Genomic DNA, 24,994 nt, shown 5'->3' with positions numbered 1-24,994 from the left:
TTTGCTCTTAAAGTTGACCTGAACAGTAACGTGCTGTTTCTCACATGTGCACACCATTCTTGGGGAAAATTCCAAGAGAATTTCTAGGTCAAAGGATAAATGCTTTTTTTTTTTTTGAGACAGGGTCTCACTCTGTCACTCAGGCTGGAGGGCAGTGGTGCGATGTTGGCTCACCAAAACCTCAACTTCCTGAGCTCAAGGGATCCTCCTACCTCAGCCTCCCTGGTAGCTGGGACTACAGGCTCCTGCCACCATGCCTGGCTAGTTTTGTTTTGTTTTGTTTTGTTTTGTTTTGTTTTTTGAGACAGAGTCTCGCTCTGTCGCCCAGGCTGGAGTACAGTGGCGCAATCTCGGCTCACTGCAACCTCCACCTCCTGGGTTCAAGTGATTCTCCCGCCTCAGCCTCCTGAGTAGCTGGGATTACAGGCGCCCGTCATCACGCCCGGCTAATGTCTGTATTTTTAGGAGAGACGGGTTTCACCATGTTGGCTGAGCTGGTCTCGAACTCCTGACCTCAGGTGATCCACCTGCCTTGGCCTCCCGAAGTGCTGGGATGACAGGCGTGAGCCGCCGCACCCGGCCGTCAATGCATTTAATTGTGAAGGTGCTTGGAGCGTCCCTCCGCTAGGCGGTGATGCCACGCACTACTGCAGCCGCCCCTCAGCTGCTTTCCCGCCACCAGCCTCCCTCATGGTGTTGCTGCTTCATCTTTTCCTCTTGTTTAGTGATGTTTTTCTTTCATTAAGAATGAGGCTCGCACAGCTGGGCTTAACTGAAAAAATAAAAATAAAAGAATGAGTCACAGGCTGGGCCCAGTGGCTCACACCTGTAATCCCAGCACTCTGGGAGGCCAAGGCAGGTGGATCTCTTGAGCCCAGAAGTTCAAGACCAGCCTGTGCCATATAATGAGACCCCATTTTTACAGAAAATTAAAAAAATGAGCCAGGCGTGGCGGTGCGTGCCCATGGTCCCAGTCCCGGAAGCCCTTCTGTCTCTTCCCTGTGGCGGCATCATCCGTGCACTTAGCTGGCTGGAAACCCTCATGGCTGTTGCCCAAGGGCAGGACAGCTAGCTGGTTCTTGTCATTTTGGTCTGAGCTCCCTGGGCCAGGAGCCCTTTGCTGTTTTCTCTCTGTTTGTTTGTTTTGTTATCTGGCACCATAACAAACTGCCCCAAACCATGGAGCCTTTCTTTTTTTTTTGAGACGGAGTTTTTTTGCTCTTATCGCCCAGGCTGGAGTGCAGTGGCACGATCTCGGCTCACTGCAACTTCCGCCTCCTGGGTTCAAGCGATTCTCGTGCTTCAGCCTCCTGAGTAGCTGGGATTACAGATGCCAGCCACCACGCTCGGGTAATTTTTTTTTTTTTTTGTATTTTTAGTAGAGAGGGAGTGTCACCATGTTGGCCAGGCTGGTCTTGAACTCCTGACCTCAGGTAATCCACCTGCCTTGGCCTCCCAAAGTGCTGGGATTACAGGCGTGAGCCACCGCACCTGGCCACCGTAGTGCCTTTCAACAACGAGCATTTGCTGTCTGTGTTTCTGGGGTCAGGAGTCCTGGAGTTTTTTGAGGTGCACTCGAGGAGCAGGGTCTGGCTGTGCCCTTTGCAGCTCCTCCCCTGACTGTTGGCACGAGGAGCTCAGGAGTGAAGGTGAAGAAGGGTACTCTGTGTCTGGGGGGTGGTCAGAGGATAGGGATGAGGACAGGGACAGGGCCCAAGAAGATGGGGTGGGTGCTGTACCTCCCTCTTCCTTCCGTGGGGTATCTGGTCTTGGCCACGGTAGGGCCCACAGCTGTTGCTAGTAGCCTGCTTGGGGCCAGTGGGTTTGATTTATTTTTGTGTTTGTGTGGTTTGAGGGCAGGCATCCCTTCCCCACCCTTCGCGTCCCTGCTACAGTGACCCCTCTTTCTGGGTCCACCTGCTCTGGCACGAGCTTGGTGGGCCAGCCTCACCCCAGGGCCCACCCCATCTTCAGCCTCCCTGCCTCGGGCCTGGCAGTCCTGCCTCTTAATTGCGTTCTGTGCCACCTGATGACCCACGAGTTCTGTCTCCTGGCCTGGTTCCTACTCCCTGGGACTTTCTGCACCCCCTGCCCTTCCAGCTGTTGACTGTGTCTGCGAGCCATCCCACTGGAGGGGCGCCCTGGGCTGTGTGCTCCCTGCCCTGCAGCACCCCTGACACGGGTGCTCCCAGCCCTCCACTGACCAGCCAGGGAGGAAGCTGCCTCCTGCCGGCCTGTGCCTCGCTCCCTGTCCCCTCTCCAGCAGCACACGGCAGCGCGGGCCGCGGGCTCACCGGAGCGAGGACTGGTTGCAGGGCCTTCTCTTTATCGCTGGTGTCTAGTGGATCTGTGGCGTCCGTGCGCTCAGAGCTGTTTTTTCCCTTCTGTGCTCATTTAGACTCATTTTTTTCCCAGCTGTGCTTGGTTTTGTCTTTTTATTTATGTGAGTTTTTTCTTTTTATTATTTTGTGCAGAAGTTTCTGTTTTTATCAGTTTAATCTGCTTGTCACAGTCAAGAATGTGAGAAAAGACTGGGTGTGGTGAGCCAAACCTGTAATCCCAGCACTTTGGGAGGCCGAGGTGGGCGGATCACTTGAGGAGTTCAAGACCAGCCTGGCCAACATGGTGAAACCTCATGTGAATTGCTTGAGCCTGGGAGGCGGAAGTTAGAGTAAGCTAAGATCATGCCACTGCCTCCATCCTGGGTGACAGAGTGAGTGGGACTCTGTCTTGAAAGAAAAAAGCACTAGTAAGAGAAGGCCTAAGACCTAGTATTAAAGTAAGAGAAGGCCTAAGACCTGGTATGAAAGTGAGAGAAGGCCAAAGACCTGGTATGAAAGTGAAGGAAGGCCGACGACCTGGTATGAAAGTGAGAGAAGGCCAAAGACCTGGTATGAAAGTGAGAGAAGGGCAAAGACCTGGTATTAAAGTGAGAGAAGGCCGAAGACCTGGTATGAAACTGAGAGAAGGCCGAAGACCTGGTGTGAAACTGAGAGAAGGCATAAGACCTGGTATGAAAGTGAAGGAAGGCCGACGACCTGGTATGAAAGTGAGAGAAGGCCGAAGACCTGGTATTAAAGTGAGAGAAGGCATAAGACCTGGTGTGAAACTGAGAGAAGGGCAAAGACCTGGTATTAAAGTGAGAGAAGGCCAAAGACCTGGTATGAAAGTGAGAGAAGGCCGAAGACCTGGTATGAAACTGAGAGAAGGCATAAGACCTGATATGAAACTGAGAGAAGGGCAAAGACCTGGTATGAAACTGAGAGAAGGGCAAAGACCTGGTATGAAACTGAGAGAAGGCCGAAGACCTGGTATGAAAGTGAGAGGAGGCCGAAGACCTGGTATGAAAGTGAGAGGAGGCCGACGACCTGGTATGAAACTGAGAGAAGGCCGAAGACCTGGTATGAAACTGAGAGAAGGCCGAAGACCTGGTATGAAACTTGTAGAAGGCCGAAGACCTGGTATGAAAGTGAGAGGAGGCCGACGACCTGGTATGAAACTGAGAGAAGGCCAAAGACCTGGTATTAAAGTGATGATTCCAGATTTTTTTTTTTTTTTCTGAGACAAGAGTCTGTCTGTCACCCGGGCTGGAGTGCAATAGCCTGATCTCAGCTCACTGCAGTCTCCACCTCCCAGATTCAAGCAGTTCTCCTGCCTCAGCCTCCCGCTGTGATTACAGGTGAGCGCCACCAAGCCCAGCTAATTTTTTGTATTTTCAGTAGAGACAGGGTTTTCCATGTAGGCCAGGCTGGTCTCGAACTCTTAACCTCAACTGATCCGCCTGCCTCGGTCTCCCAAAGTGCTGGGATGACAGGTGTGAGCCACTGGGCCCGGCCTTTCCAGATAATTTAAGGAGAGTTTGGCCTGTGCCGGAGCGTAATGCAGACTCTTGGGCAGGGGATCCCGCCAGCGTCTCAGCGAAGGCTCTGGGAATGGCAGGTGGCAGGGCGTGTTGCTGCAGCATGGGAACCCTGGGCTTGGGCCCCCTGTCGCTGTGGTTCTGGGGTATGGGTGCTGGTGCTGTCTGCTGGAGAGTGGTCTGGAGCTGCAGCTCTGTGGAGTCTGGAAAGGGGTTGCCCAGTGATTCTCACCAGCTGGTCAGTGGTGAAGAAGTTGCCTGGGTGTGGACCACAGAGCTGGGGATGGGACCAGGGGCCAGGGCTGGTGATAAACTCCACTCTTGCCTCCGCCTGTGGCCTTGCTTTGGTTTCTTTTGAAGACTGCCAGCTCCAAGCTTCTTGGCCCCCATGGGGGAGTCAGGGAGCTGTTCTGCCACCTGCCCTGGCACTTTGCAGCATCAAACAGATATTTTGTAGCATTCTGGATTCGAGGGGTCAGAGTTCAGGCCGAAAGCAGCAGGGTCAGTACACCCCGAGTACAGTGTCATGCTGAGGGGCCGGGGAGCCCCAGAGGGTTCTGGTACATTCCACCTGAGGAAGATTGACACTCAGCTCACATCCTGTGCTCTGGGACTTGGGTGAGGATCTCGGGTGAGCACAGCCGGGCCTCTTGTGTGTCCAGACCGCCCCTGACAGCCATGTTCACGAAGGGTACCCCTGTCCAGCTGTCCCCTCTCCCAGGACTCAGGGCTGCAAGGACGTGGTCTCCTGTGCCAGGCAGAGCCACACGGCCTTCATGACCTCAGCCCAGAATCCTGTGGTGTCAGTGTGGGCTGCCTCCCTTGGGTGGGTAAAGCAGCCACAAGCCCACCCAGATTTGCGGCGGGGGGGACATAGACTCTGTCTCTTGATGCGATGAAAATCAAAGGTTTGTGGCTGTGTTTTAAAATGGTCACAGTCACCCTTAACGCTTGCCAAATAGTCTTCCCCCAACGCTCCTCAGAACCTCATTCCACTGCCAGGGTCTCATCTAAACCAGGCCTGGCAGATGGGGGTCCTTGGGCCCCTCTCTGCACAGCTGTCTGCAGTGGGGCACCGAGTCACAGTGCTGTGGAGTGGTCTCTGGTCTGTGGTGGTCCTAAGGTGGCTGGGCACATGGCTGGTGGTGGTCTTGGCCCGTGGCGGTCGTGGCCCATGGTGGTCATGGCCTGTGATGGTCAGGGCCCATGGTGGTATAGGGGACCTGTGGAAGTTGTGGCCTGTGGTGTTCGTGGGGCCCATGGTGGTCTTAGGGCCTGTGGCGGTCGTGGCATGCAGTGGTCTTGGGGCCTGTCCTTGAGACCCATGATGGTCTTGAGGCCCATGGTGGTCATGGCCCGTGGCGGTCGTGGCCCGTGGTGGTCATGGCCCGTGGTGGTCTTGGGGCCTCTGGTGGCAGCACACATGGCCAGTGCCTCATGCAGGGTTGGCCTCCATGCCTGGGAACGACCCTGCCACTCTTGGGCTCCTCCCCTGAGTTACCTTTCTTTTCCCTGAGTAAAAAGGGATGTTTTTTGGCTGTATTTTCTCTGGGCTTTTCAGTTCCTGCTGATGTACTTTCTTTAAAACAAAATGTGGGTTTCCTAGGTACCTGTTGATGAGTCGTTGCTGTCACACGAGCCATCGGCACAGAGCTCTTGGATACCAGCCTGTCTCTGTGCTGGGCACCCTGCGGCTAGCGTGGGCTGGGCCCTGGGGAGCCTTGGCCGTGCTGAGGTGCTGGATGTGGGGTCTGTGGTGCAGCGCTGGGTTCTCTTGGTGTCCTTGGCACCCCGACAGCGATGTTCTGGCTCTGGTCTCCGGGCAAGTTAGGACTGCTTCCCTCCTGCTGTCCACGTCTCCAGCAGAGCCCTCTTGTGGGCAGCCCTGGGAGCAGAGTTCTCTTCCCACCGAACCAGGACACCGCAGCTCTGTCGCCATCCTCTCCCAGGAGGTGAGGGCAGAGCCCGTGTCTCGTGCCTGGTTGGTGGCAGTGGGGCACGGCCTGGCTGGCCTGATGCTGGGGAGGGGAGGCTCTGGTGTGGTCACAATAGGGGGCTCATGCGCTTGGACACCGTTTCTGGCTGGCTGAGCCCACTGTGGGTTTCTCCCTTTGGTCCTCATGGTGACATTCTAGCCCTGGGGCTGGGCAGAGGCCACACAGGGTTCAGGGACTGCAGCAGCCTTTCCTTGGCCCCAGTGGCCCCGTCTCCTGCTGGCACTGCCGAGCTCCTGGCACCTCGTCCTTGCACTCCCCCTCAGCGGCTCCCTGCCCGCCCGTCGGGCCTTCAGGCCCACCTGCCTCTGCCCAGTGGCGCTCGCCCGCCACTCTCTCAGCTTTTACTTCACCCCCACACAACTCTCGCGCTGCATCAGGCCCGACCCCGCCTCAGGGACCCCTGCACGTGGACCCCGCATCCCTTGTGTCCCCCCAACAGCGGAGGTCCTCAGTCAGGCCACGCACACCGTGGGTGGTGCTGGAGGCCCTGGAGAATCTGGGCTGACTCCAGGCATGGGCGTGGCGGGAGGGGGTCCTGTCCCCAGGAGTCCGGAGCGTGGCGTGGGCTCGTGTTCCGTTGTCTATGTCGTTAGGGTTTTAGTGGCCTTTTCCTCTAATTTTTAAATTAAAAAAAATACGTTCAATGCCCCACAGCAGCTGCCTCCAAAATCTGAAGGGGCCTTCTAGGTCAGGCAGTTCCCAGCAGTGGCCGCCCCTGCCCACGTCGCCCCTGCCTGCACCGCCCCTGCCCTTCGGGCGCTGGGCCTGGCTGAGCGCTGTCGCCCCCTGGTGGACTCTGTGCCCCACAGCTGTCCCACGGGGATGCTGCGCCCCTGGGAACCCAGCACGTCCGAAGGCCGCCTCTGCCCCCTGCGCAGAGCCTGCCTGTGCCGTGGCCTGTCCACATCCAGCACAGGGGCCACGGGGCACAGAGCGCTGGGTGACAAGTCTTTTGTCACCTGCCAGGACCCTGGGACTGTGGCCCATGAGCAGCTAGGCTGGGACTCCAGGGTGCGGTGCTTCAGCCCTGGCCACTGTGAGGGGTCGGGAGCCCAGCCCGGTACCCGTCCGCAGAGGCCAGGCGGGGGCAGCCGACCGCAGCTGGGTGTGGAACTGCCCCTGTGCGCGTCTGGGGCTTGGGGCCGGGGTCACGGATCTGCTGCGGCTGTGGGGGCTCGTGTGCTCCAGGCAGGGGCAAGAGCTCCGTGTCACCGAGCGCCCCAGGCCACTGTCAGCAGCAGGGGGAGACGTGGAAACTGAATCCTTCCTTGTTCCTGGCCTGGGAAAAAACTTAGTCTCCCATCTCTCTTTATATTGAAGGAAAAAACAGGCAGGGGAGGAGCCGGGGCCGGAGAGAAGAGGGGCTCGGGGCGGGGGTGGGGGCGTGCCCGCCCTCGCCCTGGGGTTCTTGCGCCCGAGCACTTTACTGCCCCCACGGGTGAGAGGTGGGCCTGTTTTCCCCATCAGCCTTGGTTCCGCCAGTAAACCCGATCCGGTTGGAGCCATCCTCACCTCCGCAGCCGAGGGCGGAATCTCTTTTCCAGGTTGGGGTGTGAGTTCTCAGTGGCGCCCACTCTGTGACCCGGCGGGATGGGGTCAGCCTGGGCTGTGGACGTGGCGGGTGGGAGAATGCTGGGCAGGCCTCCTGAGTGTTCGGGGCCCTCCATGGGCCCTCTGCTGGCTGGACTGGGCTGGACGTGGCCCCCGGGATGGGTGGACAATGTGTGTCCCCCGCCCCTTCAAGAGCATTGGCCCCGGTGACCCTGCGGCAACGGCTGTGTCTCCTTCTTCCCCCCCGACCATGTTGCCCCCGTCCCAGGCGGGGCTCGGCAGGAGCGCCATGTGGGGCCTCTGGGAGGAGTCCTGTGGTTTGACATGAATGGGGGTACGGGGTGGTTGGCGGTAGATCTTAGTCCTCAGCTGGCGGCTTTGCTCCTGACTGCCCCAGTGGCCTCCGTGTCTAGCCTGACACCCGTGTCAGCCCAGGGACAGAGGCCTGGGGAGGCTGCAGTCCAGCCCTCGCAGAGGACAGGGCCGTGGGCAGGACCTGCGGTGCCGGGTGCCAGCCACAGCCCCCAGAGGCCCCCTTAGAGCTGGGTGTTCTCGGCCTTGTGTTGAGGCCTGGGCCAGGCTGGAGCTGCTCAGAGATTTCGGGGTGGTGGGCTTCCTGGGATCCCCCCAAGGTCAAAGGGTACCCTGTATCCCCTGAAGTAACCATTTTCTCCCTCTATCTGCAGGCCAGCACCCCTTGCCCGAGGACAGAGATGGCGAGCGCCCGGATTGGGGATGAGTATGCGGAGGACAGCTCTGATGAGGAGGTAGGACTGGGGCTGCTTCCCACTGGGCAGGGTGGGGCGGCTTCCATCACAGCCTAGCAGGTGCTGGGGGTTGGGGCCGGGGTGCTGGGACCTGCCGCAGGTGGGCCGCACTGTTGGAGCCGAGGCCCACGTGGGCGTCCTGTTTCCCCATCTGCAAGAGCAATTTCGGGGTCTGGGACACAAGACTGCAATGTATGTGTGTCATCATGGCCTGTGAAGGGGAAGGACCTGGGTGTGGCTCCATGCCCCTGTGTCTGGCCTGTGGACAGGCTCCGGGGGCTCCTGTGGCGTCTGCAGGGTGGCCGTGGGCTCCCTGGGCGTGGCGTGCATGGTCTGGGTGGGGGTCATGGTCGGGGTGGTGGTCACGGGCATGGGTGGTGCCCCTGTCGTGTGTGCTGTGGGGTGGGCCACAGGTTGGCTGTGGGCCAGGCGGGCAGAACAGGGCCAGGGCCACCTCCTAATGTCCTGATGTTCTGGGCAGCGGTGGCCCTTCCCTTCCCCTGGGGTCCCCCCGCCCCCCACCCCTGGTGGTGGCTGATGTGGGCTGGGGCCGTTGCCTCTGGACCTCTGACTGAGTCCCAGGAGCACATCTCAGGAGGGGCAGGAGGTCAGCTGTTTCTCATAAGGAGCTTGCAGGCGAAGGGGGATGCATGCTGCTGGGCTGGGCTCCACCAGCGTGGAGAGGCTGGCACCGGGCTGGGCTCCGCCAGCGTGGAGAGGCTGGCACTGGGCTGGGCTCCGCCAGCGTGGAGAGGCTGGCACTGGGCTGGGTTCTGCCGGCGTGGAGAGGCTGGCACTGGGCTGTGTCCAAGAGCAGATTTGGCTGCGGGGGGCTGCCCTCATTTGGGAGGGGCTGGAAGCTCTGAGAAGCTCTGAAGCCAGAGGCAGTGCCTGCCTGTACCCTCCTCAGTGTGGCCTGGCCCCAGGGTAGGACTGTGGTCCCAGTGGAGCACCTGGGTGTGAGGCGGAGTCCCCTTTGGGCCCTGGGGGCTGCGGGGGAAGGAGAAGGCTTTGGTGTAGGGCCTTCCCGAAGGAGCTCTTCCTGCCTGCCTGTCAGGGACTGTCCCCGGGGGGCCTGGGGGAGACACGCGCCCCCCTCCCCCCAGGTTCCTCCCCCATCCTTCGGCTCTCTTGGCTGTGGCTGCAGGAGCCTTGGCCGCCCGCCCGATCCGGTCTCTGCTGCGCGTTCAGAGAACAGAGACAAAACAAAATAAATTGGTTTCCTGGCCGGAGCAGCGGGCTCACTCAGAGCGGGGGGGCCACGCCGCACACTCCCTGCCTGTCTCCCCTCCCCCTCCCAGGGGCTCTGGCTGTCGGCAGCCACATCCTGTCGGCTACTTTTTTATATTTGGTATTTTGAGAAATCGATGATGATTGTAAACGGAGCGCGGAGGCCGGGGGAGGGGCCTCGGCGGGGCCTTTGGGACCCTGCTGCCCCTGGGGGTGCTTTGCCAGGCCTGTCCAGTGCCACCGCCGCCTGCCGGGTGGGCAGCCCCCTGCTGTGCCGGGAGGAAGCCGGCCAGAGATGTGGGGGCTGCTTCCTCCAGTGATGACTATCCCATATGTTGGCCTGAGTGACAGCGAGGGAGCCCGGGTGCTGCCCGGTGCTCCTGCCAGCACAGCCGGCCAGCGGCTCGAGGGGGCGGCAGAGCTCAGCTTTCAGGAGCCAGGCCAGGCCCGGACAGATGCCTCCCGTCCAGAGAAGTCCGCATCTGCCTGGGCCTCTGTTCCCTTGGAGCAAAGTGGGGTGGCCCTAGGGGAGTGATTTGGGGCCACAGGTGGGCAGGAAAGAGGCTTGGGAGGTGGGAGACAGCCTGCAGCTCTCCCATGAGACAGTGGGGTGAGGAGAGCAGGGCCCGTCAGGCAGCCCCGTGTCCTTGGAGGTGGCCGTGGCACCAGGACCATGGTCCTCCTCGGCACTGGGCAGAGCTGGCTGAGAGAGGGCCGACCTCACTGCTGGGGCCCTTCAGGGCTGTGGAGAGGGCCCCTGGTAGCAGGGCAGGGAGGGCGCCGCTGGGGCGTGTGCTCCTGCGAGTGGCGATCTCAGCTGGAGCGCGTGGGTGGCAGTGGCTGTGATGCTGAGAAGGTCTTGGGCCAAGCTCCTGCTGGTGGGAGGTGCCTCCCTGCCACCCCCTGCCCACCTACCTCCCCTTCTCCTCAGGCCACTTCCCTGCCCTTCCTGGGTCTGGATCCAGGGCCTGGACCTGGATGACACTGGGGCTTCAGGGCCTCTCACCGCTTCAGGGACCCCCTGCTGGACGCTGACTTTTGAAGACCTGAGCAGCCCCTCACAGGAGAGCTGTACTCCAGCTCTTGGTGTCTTATTCCCCTCCCCCAGGTGCGCAGGCAGCAGCGAGCAGGCGGAGGGAGGCAGGCGGAGCCCCTGGAGGAGGCCCTGGGCCTGGCTGGGGTCCTGCCGCCCGGCAGTGGGGGGCCCCCAGGAGCCGGCTGAGCTGCGGCTGCCCTGCCCCCGCATGGCCACCTCACCCGTCTCCCACCGCGCCTGGAGCTTCACAGACGTGATCTCATCCAGCCGCTGGGACCCCCGGGGAGGTGGGCCGGGGTGGAGGGGCGGGGCAAGGGGGCTGCTCGGCCTTTGCAGAAGCTGCTCGGCCTTTGCAGAAGCAGCCCCTCCGCTTTGATTTGAGCGGTTGGGAGAAACTGAGGCCAGGTGGCTGCTCAGGCAGAGGATGCAGCCACCCACCCTCCCCCTGCCTGTGGCCGTGTTTGTCAGGAAAGCGTAGCAGGCTGAGGGATCTGGGTGGCCGTCAACTCTGGCCGGAGGAGCCGCCCTCTGCTGTCCCTTTCCCGTGCCCCGTGGTGCTGGCCTGGGGCCGTCCCCCACAAGGCCTCCACTGGGGTCTGGAGTCGGGCTGGGGTGCAGCCTTGGCGGCTCCCCGGTGCCCCGACCCTGCCTGGGCTGTGAGTCAGGTTCCCGCAGGGATGCAGCCGGGCCTGTCTGCGTCCAGAGCCCGTGGTCCCCTCTGCTCTCGCGCCAAGCGCCGTTAATGGCTTCTCCCAGCTACTGAACCGGCAGCTGCCTCCAGTGCTGGCGGCCTCCGCTCCTCCGGGCCGCCCCCGCCCCCGCGTCCTGGCCCCGCGCACTCAGGCTTGCGTCGCTGCTGGCAGCGCGGCCTCGGCTCAGGTTTCCCGGCGAGCGAACGGCCCTCCCCACGCTGCTTGTGGAGGGCGCCCGGGCCTGCAGACCGCCCCAATCTCCCTGGCGGCCATCCACCCCCGCGGCCGCCTGCATGCCTGCCTCCGAGGGGGCTGCTGACTGGGCTGGGGCTGGCCCTCGGGTCTGGTCCCTTTCCACTGAGGAGGGAAACGGGCGCGCCCTGCTACCCAGGCTGTGGGTGGGTGTGTGTAGCCTGACTGCTGCGTGCCCCTTGGCCGGCTTGAAGGCCCTCCTAGGCCTGGCCTGCTGCACTCAGTTGTCCGGTTTGGGAGAGGAGAGACCCTGGGGTCAGTGATGAGGGGCAGGGAAGCCAGGGCCCTCATGGGGGCACCCTTGGCTCTCGGATGAAGCAGGGCCGGGCAGTGGCTGGCAGGTGGGAGTGGCCTCTTCAGAGCTGCGTCCTCCTGCTTGTGGGCTGCAAGGGTGGTGGGGGCCCTGGCCTGCTGTGCTCACTCGGGGCCAGTGTCCTTGGCAGCTGGAACCCGGGTGGGCAGTGGGGGGTGCTCTACAGGGCTCTTGAGCGGAGGCTTTGCCCTGGGGCTGGCAGAGCAGCCTGTGGAGTGGAGCCGGGGAAGGCATTGGAGGGCAAGGTCTGTCAGGCAGGTGGTGACGGCTGCAGGCTCTGGGCCCTCTGGGGAGGCCGGCTGGGGAGAGCTGGGTCTGGGTGTGCGTCCCAAGGCCGGGGCTGTTCCGCAGGGGTCGGGAGTCCCGGGTACGTGTGTGTGCACGGATCAGGACTGGGGGAAAAGTCTCCAGAATGAGATTTTGGAGGTGTCCGGAGTTGGGGGCTGAGCGGGTGTGGACCTCTAGAGCCCTGTCCCCACCCCACCTGGAAGTTGTAGCTCTGAGTTGTGGGGCTCAGAGCAGGCCGAGGAGGGGTGAGCACTGGTGGGTGTCAGTGGGGGGGTGTTTGGGGTGTCATGCCCCAAGCCTGTGCCCCACCCCCAGCATCCTGGAGTTTCTAGGAGCCCCTGCTTATGAGATGCCAGGCGTTGGGGTGCTCTGCCTGGGAACAGCTATTGTCCCTGGGCCAGCCCCAGCAGAGACCGAGGCAGGCCAGGTCTGGAGGAACCCCTGGGTCGGTAGTGGCTTCTCTCCAGCCTGCAGACCCCCAGGAGGTGACTTGCTGCCCTCCCAGCTGTGGAGGTGCAAGGACCCCTGGGTCAGTAGTGGCTTCTCTCCAGTGGTGGAGGTGCTGGGAGAAGGTCGAGCTGTGTGCCCAGCCTCTAGAAGGGCAGATGCGTGGTTGGCGGGAGCCGGGCCGGAGCTGAGGGCGTCTGGGCTGGTGGCTCCTCCTGCCTGGGGCCCCACCTTGGGCTGGGGTCCGCTTAGCTGGTTTGGACTTTGAGGAGGAGGAGACTAAGCAGGACCTGGCTTTCTCCCCTCTGGCCCCGGCGCCAGGGCCCAGCACCCCTGCTGGAACCTTCAGTAGGGTGAGATGCAGCAGGTGAGCCTCCCGCCCTGGCCTTGCCCTGAGCACTTCGACAGATAAAACCCTAAGGAAGAGGAGGAGGCGGCGGCCTCACGTCGCACAGGAAGGCCGTGTGGCGCTCCGAGACAGGCGGGCGTTTTGTGCAGGGGAGCGGCGCGAACGCTGAACACTACCCGCATTGTAATCGGAGAGGGGCTGGGGAAGAGAGAGACGGAGCGAGGGCGGCTGACCCCACGCTCCCGGGGGACAGGTGGGAGAGGCGGAACGAGGAGAGAGTGAAGGATTCCAGAGGTGGGCCGGCTTCCTCTCTCGCAGACAGACACGGGAGGAGGCGGGCAGCGGGCCAGCCCCATACCTGCAGTTCCAATCTGTGGTCCTGACAGCTGCAGCCACTTTGGGGAGGGGGAGGGAAGGGGGCTCATCGAGAGCGGAAAAATCCCAGCCGACACATCAGCCGGTTGCGGCCTGTGTCCGGTGCAGTCTGGGCTGGGGGCCTATCCTTGGGGCTGGGCGGCCCCCAGGAGAGCCCTGATGCTGGGTCTGTGTGTGCCCCCGGCCGGCCGGGGCTCTCCGTGCGGGGCCTGACCCGGAGGGGTCACATGTGTTTCCTGGCAGCCCGCAGGTGCTGCGCAGGGCGGGGCGGGTGGTGGGTGCAGGCGGCCGTGATGAATCATGTGTCCCGCCAGCAGCTCGTTCCCCAGGCCGGGGACAGGAGCTGACAGCTGAGGCCCAGCAGAGCGTTTCCAGCCCAGCTCGGCTCGCAGGGGCGGCTGCTGGCCCAGGGTGCAGGCTGGGGCCCCTTCCGTCCCAGCTGCCTCTGTGGGGCACAGGCGGAGGGAGCCCTGGGTCTCTGTGGAGGTGAGGCCAGCACTCTGGGAAGGGAGCCAGGGGCTGTGGTGGGCAGGGAGCACCTGCCACTCGTCTGCCCGGCGGCTGTGAGCTACGAGTGGATTCGGGTGGGCTGCCGCAGGCCTGGGGGTCAGCCCACGCCACCCCTGGTCTGGTTTGAATTTCTGGAGCAGTGGAGGGTGACGGAGTGTTCCTCCCCCGCCCCTCCCCTCTTGCTGGCTGGCGGGCCGGGCCCTCGGCCGCTGCTACCGGTGCAGCTCAGGGAGCGGCTGGGCTGGCTGCCCAGGCCTGAGGCTGGCCAAGCTGCAGCCGCAGTCGGAGTCAGGCCCGCAGCGGAGGGCTTGGCTGTGAGTGCTGCACCCCAACCAGCAGGGCCCTGGGGATCCTTTCAGCTCCGAGGCCTCCAGGTCGTTGTTCCCTTTCTTCGAGCCTCGTTAGACACCCCAAACTCTGACCCCAGTCCACGGGGGCTCTGACGTCTCTCCCCTGCACTCCCTCTTGACCCTGCCCAGACCTCCCCGTCCTGGCCCGCACCTTCCCACCTGTTCCTGTCTGGCCTCCTGCATTCCCACTCCGAGCTGGCTCTGCCCTGTCCTTGGTGCCGGCCGCCGACGTCCCGCACCTGCCCGCTCAGGCCAGCAGCCCCTGGTGTCCCTGCCCTGGAGACTTTCACTATCTTCCATCCCATTTGTCCCCAACGCTGACCGGCCACTGAGGTGGGGGGTTCATGTGGAGGTTTGCAACCCCCACCAGGCCCAGGTCTGGAAATGGGAGGCCTGGAGGTGAGGGGTAGGTGGGCTATGGACCCTCCCTACAGAACTACACCCAGTGCCCAGTGGAGGGAGGGCTGGCGTGGGCGCCGTGGGCCTTAGGGTGCTATGTAGAGTGCCCGCCCTGGCCATGCTCCTGGGTCCACCCCGCTCCTCACTCACCAGCGCCTAGGTGCCTGGGAGGGTGGCGGGGCGGGGGTGTGAGGAAAGCTCCCAAAAAGGGAAGGGGCTGCATCAGCCCCTAGCTGCATGCCCATGTCCCCCGGGCCCTGGCTTCCCGGCGGGCGGAGGCTTCTGCAGTGACTGAGCTTGTCCTCTCCTCCCCTCCCTCTGGCCAGCTGTGGGCTCCTGCAGGATTAGGGAGAGGAAATTTGGGGTTGGGTTTCTCTCTGAACGAAACCTGCCGTTGTGACTTTTTATCCTGTTATATTTCTATCAGATTGGACTCAGCCCCCCTCTAGCCCTTAATGGCTCTGGCTTTGAGAATTTCCTCCAAAATTACACCACTGCTTCCTGCTCCGCCGTTCCCTGGAGCCTGTCTTTGCAGAGGAGGGGCAGTCCTGGGCCAGCCCTGCACCGATGCCCACGTGGGCCACAGCACCTGGTCTCCCCCCGAGGGTGCGTCCCTGCCTGTGCTAGCGGGGAACTGGGGCCGGCCGCCGCCCTGACGCCCGCACCTGGCACCATCAGCCATTGTCCACCCAGCCAGAAGTTAGGCTGTGGCCTGGCAGGGTTGGGGGGAGGTGGTCCACACAGCACCGCCCTTCTTCTCTCTGTGCCCACTGAGCTCACACCACTCAACGGTAATTGTCACCTGCAGGGTTTTAATGGCCAGCCAGCTGTGCACAGAGCACTGTGGGGGCTAAACCCACCTCCTGTGGTGGGCGGGGTCTTCAGGGGGCTGGATGGGACGTGGTGGTGGGAGGAGGATGGCCAGGGGTCCTCCTTCCCACGTGGGCAGTGCTTCCAGGGGCCAAGTGGCACTGGTGCATGAGGAGATGCCCCTCTCTCCAGTCAAGGCTCGTGGAGGCAGGACACCCACTGCCCTCGCTGGGGCTGGGAGCCCACCCCCTCCGCCGGGCAGCACAGCTTGCTCCACTCCTTGTGGCCACATGCAGCACCCTCCTCACCCTCAGGGCCCCCGGGTGCCCGACAGGCCCGAGTGGGGGGCACCCTTGCCCTGCCGCTGCCTCCGTCCCTGCCGCTGCCTCCCTGTCCCTGCCTTACAGCGTCCCTGCCTTGTGCCTCGCCCTCCCCATCTTCTGCCACGCAGCTCCTCCCCCACCCTCTCTCCCGGCGTGGCTCCCTTGTCCCCACCCCACAGCTTCCCGATACGAGGCTCTGTGGGTGAGCTAGGCCCGTCCTCACCGCCTCAGCCCAGGGAGGGGCGGCCCTGAGCCTAGAACGTGGGGGCTTCCCTCACCGCCTCAGCCCAGGGAGGGGCGGCTCTGAGCCTGGAACGTGGGGGCTTCCCTCACCACCTCAGCCCAGGGAGGGGCGGCCCTGAGCCTGGAACGTGGGGGCTTCCCTCACCGCCTCAGCCCAGGGAGGGGCGGCCCTGAGCCTGGAACGTGGGGGCTTCCCAGGGAGCTGGGGTACTTGGCCCAAGGAGGATAGGACCACCAAGGCTAGGAATGGAGGCTCAGGCTGGGGGCTGGGGGTGGATTCTGAACCTTTCATGAGGACAGTTGGCCTCCATATTTGGAAGATACTGTTTTGTTTTTAATTATACAAAATTTTCAGACTTTATATTATCATATCAAAAACACAAGATGCCATCACACAGTGGCCGGAAGAAAAGCCAGCGCAGAAAGTTCCAGTGGGCCCGGGCAGGTGCTGGGGCCAGCGCAGAGTCCCGCTGCCGGCGCCTGTCTGTACGTCCGTCTGTCCCTCGGCCCCGCTCGCAGCCAGGGCTGGCCTGGGGGCATGCTTGCGGTGGGCCTTGCCCAGCTCAGGTCCAAGGTGGGGGCTGTCTGCAGTCACCCCAGGCGTCCACCTCCCCCAGCAGCATCTGCCTCCTGGCTGCTGCCGGCCACCTCCTAACTGCGAATCGCTGTCTTTCTGTCGCGGTCCTTGCTCTGCAGAGGGGAGGGAGGAGTGTCAGGCCCCGGCAGAGCCCAGCGCCAGTCTGCGCCTCTCTGGCCTCCCTGCTGGGTGCCATCTCAGGTGGCCAGCGCCGAGGCACCTCCTTCCCGGCTCTCCCCAGCTTCCCTCAAGCGTTTTGGGGAGGGGAGCATATTGCTGCACAGCCGAAATTGTAAAATTAAATTTCCCAGATGTTCAGGCCCCAGGAGCTCGCGCGTGCTGTCTGGAGAGGAAATGGGGATTGGGAAAAGCCGTGCCGTATTTTCTCCCTGCTCACCCTGCTTTTCCGGTGCCACCAAGCACAGCAGGAGCTGTAAATCACAGCTGGCCAGCGTCTCCTGCAGGGGCCCTCACCCCCAGCCCCCACATCTCCTGCCAGCCTCTGCCTTCGTGTCCCATGGCCCACGTCTCAGGCAGCCCTACAGGACCTGGTGTCTTGGTGTGCAGCCTAGGTGGGGGACGGACAGCAGGTGCCCAAGATGGCTTAGGCCAGTGCTGGGCCGCAGGGGCTAAGAACCCGGGGTCCTTCCTCTCTTGCCTTGCAGCCTCTTACTTTCTGAACTCAGCTGTTTTCACTCCGCCTTTCAACTTACTGAAAAGGGAAGCTTGCAGCGGCCTGGTCCAGCTCCCCAGCCTCCCCGCCCTGGATGGGCCCCTTTGGCCATCCCTAGCTCTTACCCCTCATGCAGCTCCCTGCAGGGGACTCCACACTCCACTGGGAGCCGAGTGTCCTAGGGACGCCCTGGAGAGGAGCCCCAGGAGAAGGCCCCAGCCCCCGGCAGGCCTGTGTTACAGGTGTGCCTGCCTGTGCCCTGTTGGGGAGCCCTGCCCGTGTGGCCTCGCCTCCTCTGCCTGGCAGGTGTGGGCTGAGGGGCGCGTTGGAGGCCCCCTCGGCGCCCCACGGCCCGTGCTCACCAACTTTCTCTGGTTGCTGAGGCAGAAGGTGCAGATCTGTTTGGGCTGGGTGTTCTCGCCGTCGCGGGCGGGAGGCGGCGGGGGCGGCGGCGGGGGGCTGCCGGCGCGCGCCGCGTGGAAGAAGGCGGGCCCGGAGTGGCAGGGCTGTCCGTCGCCGCAGGCCTCGCCCGCCAGCAGCACGTTGCCCAGGTGCGAGATGTAGCTGGAGGCCAGGCGCAGCGTCTCAATCTTGGAGAGCTTGCGGTCGGCGGGCTCGGTGGGGATCAGCGTGCGCAGCGCCGTGAAGGCCGTGTTCACGCTGTTGGTGCGGTCTCGCTCGCGCGCGTTCGCCGTGTGCCGCTGCCGGGGCTCACGGCCTGGCCGGCCCCCTGGCCCCCCGCCCCCGGCCCGCCGGCCCCCCGCCCTCCGCCGGGCGCCCTGGAGGCCGCAGCGCGCCGCGTGCACGCGACAGGGTTTCTCGTCGGAGCCCGAGCTGTCGCTGCCGCGGTCCTCGTCCTCCGACAGCGGGCTCACCTCGGGGTACAGGTAGCGGCCCGGCGGCGCCGGGCGCAGCGTGGCGAAGGACATGGGGCCGGCGGGGGCGCGGCGTCAGCTCTGTCGCGCGCTGCTCATGCCGCCTCCTGCGGCCGCCGCGGGCCTCGCGGGCCGGCCGGGGCGAGGCGCGGGGTCTCGGCTGCGCCCCGCGGTGGCAGCTGCCGGGCGCCGCGCGCACATGTGCGTCCCGGGCTGGAGCGGGGCCTCGAGCTGCGCCTTTATAGCGGCGTCCCGGCCCCTCCCCCGCGCACGCCCCGCCCCTCTCAGCCCGGAGGCTCCTCGAGCAGCGCCCGCCGCGTCCCTCGGCCTTCTGTGGCCACGCTTTGGCGGTGGGCGGGGTGTGGGGGGGGGGGGGTGCTGGTCTTTGGGGCATCGTTCCGTCTCTGGGGATGCAGAGGAAGTGGGAGGTCGCTTCTGGGCTGTAGTTACTCAGGGCCCCAAAACTGCAGTGCCCCCCTCCCCGGGAGAGGGGAGGAAGATCAGCGGGACCCACCACCCCGCTTTCTCCCGTGGCACAACTGAGTTAACCCAGCCGCCCTGGCCCTGCTGCCTGACCGCACCCTGTCTGTCTTTGCCTCCCATGTGCGCCAGCGCCTGCCTGTGCCAGGCCGTGTGCAGGGGGCGGGCACAGGCGAGTATTCAGGGGCCTAGAGCTCAGTCTCTCCGACTGTCTGTCCTGCACCTGCCTCTCCAGGCTTGGCACAGACTGTGCCTCCTGCTAGCTGGCCAGGTCCCCTGTTCTTGTGCTGTGTGGACCTCTCACCCCGTCGGTCTCCTTGCCTCTTCCTCCTTCCCCCGTTCCTCTCCAGGGCCACCAGGCCCCTCAGGAAGCACACACATACCCCCATTATCCAATTTGGGGATGGCCCCCTATCTCCATGGGGAGGAGAGGGAAGGACCCTCAGCAGGGGGCAGGGCCCAAGGGGTCCCTCCTGCGGCAGGGGGCCCGGCAGGCTCCCAGCTGTGCTCTATCTTGCCTGGGCCCCTCCCCATGGCTACTGTTGCAGGAAGCAGCCGCCTGGGCAGCGGTCCCCAGGCTGGAAGGAGCGAGGGTGGCGGCTGGCAGGGGCTGCAACCAGGAATGTACATCCAGGAACGTGGCTGTTCTGCCTGGGGAGGGGCCAAGGGCAGACGGTGGGGGGTCCCCCACAGAGAGGTCTTGGCTTGGCTTCTGCCTCTCTGTGGAATGGGTCAGTTGGGGTCTTCCCCGTGTCCCCGTCTTACAGCTGCCCACTTCTGCCTAAGGCCCCTGCCAGGGGAGGGAGCCCGTGGGTGATGAGGTCATCGCTGTCTGTGGCTGCCCAGAGCCCTGGCCAAGGAATCCAGTGAGGGGGGAGCTCTGGGGTTGGCACCACTTCAGTGGAAAATGTGAAGGTGCAGCTCCGGCGCCTCCGAGGGCGGGGGTGGGGGCAGCGTGGCCGCCATGCCACGTCAGACCCCAGGGCTGGGGAACGGGCGTAGGTCAGGGCCAGTGACCTCAGGGCACTTGAGGCCGGGCCTGCACTCACCCTGCAACCCCCTCACCTGCTCCCCTGGGCAGCCCGAAGCGGGGGTGGGCCTCATAGGATCAGATGCCGACATGGTGGCCCCCGGCTGCAGGACATCCGGAACACGGTGGGCAACGTGCCCTTGGAGTGGTACGATGACTTCCCCCACGTGGGCTACGACCTGGATGGCAGGCGCATCTACAAGCCCCTGCGGACCCGGGATGAGCTGGACCAGTTTCTGGACAAGATGGACGATCCTGACTACTGGTGAGGGCTGGTGGGGTGGGGCCAGCAGCCGGGGTGTGCCCGAGGGGTGGGGCAGGGCTGGCGGGGTCTGACTGGCGGTCTTCAGGCGCACTGTGCAGGACCCGATGACAGGGCGGGACCTGAGACTGACGGATGAGCAGGTGGCCTTGGTGCGGCGGCTGCAGAGTGGCCAGTTTGGGGATGTGGGGTTCAACCCCTATGAGGTAGGTGGCAGGGGCTGGCCCCTGGGGGGTGGGGGTCCTGGAGGCACCAGCAGGGCCTCAGCCACTCTGGCCCACACGCCCACGTCTTTTCCCCCAGCCGGCTGTCGACTTCTTCAGCGGGGACGTCATGATCCACCCGGTGACCAACCGCCCGGCCGACAAGCGCAGCTTCATCCCCTCCCTGGTGGAGAAGGAGAAGGTGGGGCACACGGCCCCTGGGGCTTGGCCTGGGCTGACCGCCCCGCACTGCCCGTCCTGACCCGGCTGTCTGTGCAGGTCTCTCGCATGGTGCACGCCATCAAGATGGGCTGGATCCAGCCTCGCCGGCCCCGAGACCCCACCCCCAGCTTCTATGACCTGTGGGCCCAGGAGGACCCCAACGCCGTGCTCGGGCGCCACAAGATGCACGTGCCTGCTCCCAAGCTGGCCCTGCCAGGCCACGCCGAGTCGTACAACCCACCCCCTGAATACCTGCTCAGCGAGGAGGAGGTGGGCCTGCATCCTGGGGGCCGGGACCCTGTCCCCATGCTCCCCTGTGACCCTCCCCACCCCTGTGTCTTGGTCTCCACAGCGCTTGGCGTGGGAACAGCAGGAGCCAGGCGAGAGGAAGCTGAGCTTTTTGCCACGCAAGTTCCCGAGCCTGCGGGCCGTGCCTGCCTACGGACGCTTCATCCAGGAACGCTTTGAGCGCTGCCTTGACCTGTACCTGTGCCCACGGCAGCGCAAGATGAGGGTGTGTGGGGGCGGCACACCAGGGGGGTGGCACAGGGGGCAAGGCTGACCTGGCGCTCTCCCGCCCCAGGTGAATGTAGACCCTGAGGACCTCATCCCCAAGCTGCCTCGGCCGAGGGACCTGCAGCCCTTCCCCACGTGCCAGGCCCTGGTAAGTGGAGACTAGGGGGCTGGGGTTGCACCCTCCGAGTCTGACTCCTCACTGCCGCCGCCTCCTCCTCAGGTCTACAGGGGCCACAGTGACCTTGTCCGGTGCCTCAGTGTCTCTCCTGGGGGCCAGTGGCTGGTTTCAGGTGGGTCCGAGCTGGGGGCAGCCTTGAGCTGGGGGGCAGGTGGGATGGCCAGGTGTTGAGAGCTGTCTCTGCTGCATCCAGGCTCTGACGACGGCTCCCTGCGGCTCTGGGAGGTGGCTACTGCTCGCTGCGTGAGGACTGTTCCCGTGGGGGGCGTGGTGAAGAGTGTGGCCTGGAACCCCAGCCCCGCTGTCTGCCTGGTGGCTGCGGCCGTGTAAGTGGAGGCCCTGGGGGCTGGGGAGCCAGGGGTGGCACTGTGCTTAGGGGCCGTGTCTGGGCCTGGCTCACAGGGAGGACTCGGTGCTGCTGCTGAACCCAGCTCTGGGGGACCGGCTGGTGGCGGGCAGCACAGATCAGCTGTTGAGCGCCTTCGTCCCGCCTGAGGAGCCCCCCTTGCAGCCGGCCCGCTGGCTGGAGGCCTCAGAGGAGGAGCGCCAAGCGGGCCTGCGGCTGCGCATCTGCCACGGGAAGGTACGTGGGGCGCCTTGGGGGTGAGGCTGCAGTGGGAGGGGCCCGGCTCAGCCACTCAGCCAGCCTTGCTCTCCTGCAGCCAGTGACGCAGGTGACCTGGCACGGGCGTGGGGACTACCTGGCCGTGGTGCTGGCCACCCAAGGCCACACCCAGGTGCTGATTCACCAGCTGAGCCGTCGCCGCAGCCAGAGTCCGTTCCGCCGCAGCCACGGACAGGTGCAGCGAGTGGCCTTCCACCCTGCCCGGCCCTTCCTGTTGGTGGCGTCCCAGCGCAGTGTCCGCCTCTACCACCTGCTGCGCCAGGAGCTCACCAAGAAGCTGATGCCCAACTGCAAGTGGGTGTCCAGCCTGGCAGTGCACCCTGCAGGTGAGGGGTGGGGGTAGGGGCGGTGCACCCTGCAGGTGAGGGGTGGGGGTGGGGGTAGGGGCGGTGCACCCTGCAGGTGGGGGTAGGGGCGGTGCACCCTGCAGGTGAGGGGTGGGGGTGGGGGTAGGGGCGGTGCACCCTGCAGGTGAGGGGTGGGGGTAGGGGCGGTGCACCCTGCAGGTGAGGGGTGGGGGTAGGGGCGGTGCACCCTGCAGGTGAGGGGTGGGGGTAGGGGCGGTGCACCCTGCAGGTGAGGGGTGGGGGTAGGGGCGGTGCACCCTGCAGGTGAGGGGTGGGGGTAGGGGCGGTGCACCCTGCAGGTGAGGGGTGGGGGTAGGGGCGGTGCACCCTGCAGGAGAGGGGTGTAGGTGATGGTGAGAGCGGGAACACCTGCATCACAGCCTTTGACCCTAGGTGACAACGTCATCTGTGGGAGCTACGATAGCAAGCTGGTGTGGTTTGACCTGGATCTTTCCACCAAGCCATACAGGATGCTGAGGTGAGGAGAGCTGGGGGTGGAGGCAGCCAGCAGAGCCCCTCCCTTCAGCCCGAGCCTGCCTTCAACCTGGTTCCCTCCCCCCAGACACCACAAGAAGGCTCTGCGGGCTGTGGCCTTCCACCCGCGGTACCCACTCTTCGCGTCAGGCTCGGACGACGGCAGTGTCATCGTCTGCCATGGCATGGTGTACAAGTGAGTGCTGACCCTGCCTGGCCCCCTCCCCAGGGCAGTGGTGTCTGGCCGTGTCCTGAGCCCTCCTCGTCCCCACAGTGACCTTCTGCAGAACCCCTTGCTGGTGCCCGTCAAGGTGCTGAAGGGACACGTGCTGACCCGAGACCTGGGAGTGCTGGACGTCATCTTCCACCCCACCCAGCCGTGGGTCTTCTCCTCGGGGGCAGACGGGACCGTCCGCCTCTTCACCTAGCTGTTCTGCCTGCCTGGGGCTGGGGCGGTCGTGCTGAAGTCAACAGAGCCTTTACCCTGTGCTGCCTGGTGCTCCCACTTTCTTGAATTGGGGTTGCCAACAAAGCCGCCCCCACCACAGCGCCGAGCCTTCCCCTCACTCAATTCTGCAAAAACAGTGGGGACGACACAGCCAGTCCAGGGCACCCTCTGGCCCATCCCCTAAGAGGCTGCAGCATCACACCCTGTCAGTCACTCGCTGGGAGCAGATGAGTTTATTGGGCACATCCCTCACTGAAGGGCTTGGGTTTGGTCCCCAGCAGTGCCTGTTCTGGGGCCAGGCCCCTCCAGTCGTGTGCCCAGGCTGTGGTCCTCAGGAGGCCCTGTCTTGGAGCTCAGGCACAGGTCTGGGTGCATACTCCTCGCTGGGGGTGCTGGCCGGAGCCTTAGGCGAGCTTCACCAGGCGGCCCAGGGCCTCAGCAGCCCTTGTCCGCACCTCGGGGGCCGGGTCCTTCAGCAGGATCTGGAGCGCTGGGGGTAGAGGAGGGGGGCTGCCTGCGGGCTGTGACCTCGGCATGCCCATGCCTGCGCGTGGGCCATGCTCTCCTGACAGCCTCTGCTGGGAGGCTCAGGAGCCAACGGAAAGATCGTTTTTCCTTTTTTAGTGTTTTTTAAGCTCTTTTGGAACAGTTAAGAAGTTTCCGTGAATTACTAGAGACGATGAGGTCACCAGTGACAGGGAAAAAGTCCTGAAATCCAGGAAAATCACTTAGTCCCTGTGGGTGCCTACAGGGTCAGCAGGGCCCAGCGGAGGGGCCCCGTGGAGGGGTGCTCACCCGCAATGAGCTGGTCCAGGTCCACCTGCGGCTGCTGCCTGGGCTCCGAGTGTAGCACCAGGAACCCTGTGAAGTGGGGGCATCAGGCGGGGCTGCCGGGTGGCATGGGGGCGGGGCAGGGGGTGGTGCTCACCGGTGAACAGGGGTGCAGCAGCTCGGACATTCTCCCAGCTGCTCTTGAAGTAGAACAGGCAGGTGGTCAGGAGACGGCCCAGTAGGTCTGGGAAATGGTGCATCTGGGGAGAGGCCTGGTCAGCGCCACCTGGCCCCGCCCACCCACCACGCCCCGCCTGGCCCCACCCCTCACCAGGTGCTTGCAGGTAGTGTTGAGGAACTCCCCGAAGTGCAGGGCTCGACCCTCCTGCAGGTGTTTCTGGAAAGCAGCTGAGAGCTCCTCACACGCCAGGTTGGGGCCACACATGCGCAGGGCAAACCTGCAGGCCTAAGGGATGCGGCACTGGGGCCAAGTCCAGTTGAGGCCACCCACCCCATCCCACCCCCCCCCCCCCCGGCTACTCACGCTGGCCACAGTGGCCTGAGGGTCCTGCAGGTGCAGCAGCAGGGGCGCCAGCCCGCCCACCACCTGGTCCAGGAAGACGTCCTCACAGTCTCCGTGACAGACCTTGTTAAGGTGCCCAAAGAGGCGGATGGATGCCGTCCGGAACTCCATCTTTTCCTGGGAAGGACATGCAGCATACGTCTCCTCACAGGCTGTGCCCCTGCAGGCCTGCCTGCCTAGCCCCCTGCCATTGATGGGTGCCCTTGCCTGACCCGGGCCAGGAAACACCCCGATGGGTGGGGGCCTTACGGGTGGGGGCTGCCAGGCCCAGCAAAGCAGCAGCCCTGCAGGTCCGCGTTCTCCACGGTCACCTGGCCGCGGTGGGAGACAGGGAGGAGGGTGGGGCTGGGGCTAAAGCTCAGAGTAAGAGGCAGGAAGGGCTGGGGCCCTCTTCCCTCCCCCTGCCCCAGCCAGCCTACACTGTCGAAGAAAGGCCGGATGCGGATGGCCACGTGCAGCAGCCCTGAGCGCAGGTCCCAGGACTCCACCAGGTGCACCAGCCTCGCAAGGCCCAGCATGGCCTCCAGGGCCACCGGGCTGTGAGGGTTGTCCCCGTCGTCCAGCCCGCCAATCATGGCTGTGAGGAGCTGGGGGCCGTGGGTTCGCACCTGAGGATACCCTACACTCAGCCTGGGTCCCAGAGTCACCGTCTGCTACTCCACAAGACAGGGTGGCCTCCATGCACAGCCCCCCACCCATGCTGCCTGGGCCCCAGAGGGGCTGGTGGCCAGCCCACCTTGTCAGGGCAGCCGGAGGCCAGGTTGGCCAGGCCGCGGAGCACCAGCCTCCGCACACTGGCGCATGTGTCCTTCTGGCGAGCCGCCAGGCTCTCCAGCAGCGAGTCCAAGAGCATAAGGTCGTTGGCCACGTTGCTGTTCAGCAGCTGCAGGCAGAGGTGCTGTGACTTCCCCCTCCCCGCTGACCCCAGGGCCCAACCCA

The 24,994-nt window shown here is 64.2% G+C and overlaps 3 protein-coding genes across 22 annotated transcripts in view; 1 reads left to right on the top strand and 2 right to left on the bottom strand.

Moving 5' to 3' along the window:
- The window catches only part of BOP1 (BOP1 ribosomal biogenesis factor), a 29,663-nt gene extending 6,920 nt beyond the window's left edge, over positions 1 to 22,743 (top strand). For all 3 annotated transcript variants that reach the window (XM_031013683.3, XM_031013682.3, XM_055348529.2), the window contains 14 exons: positions 8,094 to 8,174; positions 19,537 to 19,691; positions 19,777 to 19,894; positions 19,992 to 20,093; positions 20,171 to 20,383; positions 20,466 to 20,627; positions 20,697 to 20,777; positions 20,850 to 20,919; positions 21,001 to 21,133; positions 21,210 to 21,390; positions 21,470 to 21,758; positions 22,173 to 22,257; positions 22,342 to 22,449; positions 22,528 to 22,743. In XM_031013683.3, coding sequence (XP_030869543.3) covers positions 8,094 to 8,174; positions 19,537 to 19,691; positions 19,777 to 19,894; positions 19,992 to 20,093; positions 20,171 to 20,383; positions 20,466 to 20,627; positions 20,697 to 20,777; positions 20,850 to 20,919; positions 21,001 to 21,133; positions 21,210 to 21,390; positions 21,470 to 21,758; positions 22,173 to 22,257; positions 22,342 to 22,449; positions 22,528 to 22,681 — 1,932 coding nt within the window. In that variant the 3' untranslated portion in view covers positions 22,682 to 22,743. The remainder of the gene's footprint in view (positions 1 to 8,093; positions 8,175 to 19,536; positions 19,692 to 19,776; positions 19,895 to 19,991; positions 20,094 to 20,170; positions 20,384 to 20,465; positions 20,628 to 20,696; positions 20,778 to 20,849; positions 20,920 to 21,000; positions 21,134 to 21,209; positions 21,391 to 21,469; positions 21,759 to 22,172; positions 22,258 to 22,341; positions 22,450 to 22,527) is intronic.
- Positions 16,104 to 19,537, bottom strand: SCX (scleraxis bHLH transcription factor). The gene is made up of 2 exons (XM_031013685.3): positions 17,404 to 19,537; positions 16,104 to 16,481 (listed from the first exon to the last, which is right to left on the bottom strand). The coding sequence occupies exons 1-2, from the start codon at positions 17,968 to 17,970 to the stop codon at positions 16,443 to 16,445; spliced, it is 606 nt and encodes a 201-aa protein (XP_030869545.1). The 5' UTR covers positions 17,971 to 19,537; the 3' UTR covers positions 16,104 to 16,442.
- A 176-nt stretch (positions 22,744 to 22,919) lies between the features above and the next one.
- Positions 22,920 to 24,994, bottom strand: part of MROH1 (maestro heat like repeat family member 1) — a 113,347-nt gene continuing 111,272 nt past the window's right edge. For 7 of the 18 annotated variants that reach the window (XM_063709627.1, XM_063709626.1, XM_063709615.1 and 4 more), the window contains 6 exons: positions 24,792 to 24,938; positions 24,475 to 24,663; positions 24,017 to 24,172; positions 23,804 to 23,938; positions 23,497 to 23,732; positions 22,920 to 23,191 (listed from right to left, as the gene is read on the bottom strand). In XM_063709627.1, the coding sequence (XP_063565697.1) occupies positions 23,137 to 23,191; positions 23,497 to 23,732; positions 23,804 to 23,938; positions 24,017 to 24,172; positions 24,475 to 24,663; positions 24,792 to 24,938 (918 nt within the window). In that variant the 3' untranslated portion in view covers positions 22,920 to 23,136. Of the gene's footprint in view, positions 23,192 to 23,496; positions 23,733 to 23,803; positions 23,939 to 24,016; positions 24,173 to 24,474; positions 24,664 to 24,791; positions 24,939 to 24,994 lie in introns of those variants that run through there. The other 11 variants (XM_063709618.1, XM_063709621.1, XM_063709617.1 and 8 more) reach the window with 3 other exon arrangements.

The sequence above is a fragment of the Gorilla gorilla genome, chromosome 7 (genome assembly GCF_029281585.2).
Source record: "Gorilla gorilla gorilla isolate KB3781 chromosome 7, NHGRI_mGorGor1-v2.1_pri, whole genome shotgun sequence".
In the NCBI taxonomy this organism is placed as follows: domain Eukaryota; kingdom Metazoa; phylum Chordata; class Mammalia; order Primates; family Hominidae; genus Gorilla; species Gorilla gorilla.
The sequence above is the reverse complement of the archived record's forward strand: the minus strand, read 5'-3'. Positions and strand labels throughout refer to the sequence as shown.

Excerpts from the sequence above, each read along its gene's own strand:
- SCX (XM_031013685.3), bottom strand. The coding sequence starts at position 17,970 with ATGTCCTTCGCCACGCTGCGCCCGGCGCCGCCGGGCCGCTACCTGTAC. Across the intron at positions 16,482-17,403 it reads TCAGCAACCAGAGAAAGTTG|AGCAAGGACCGCGACAGAAA; the intron begins GTGAGCACGGGC and ends TCCCCTCTGCAG.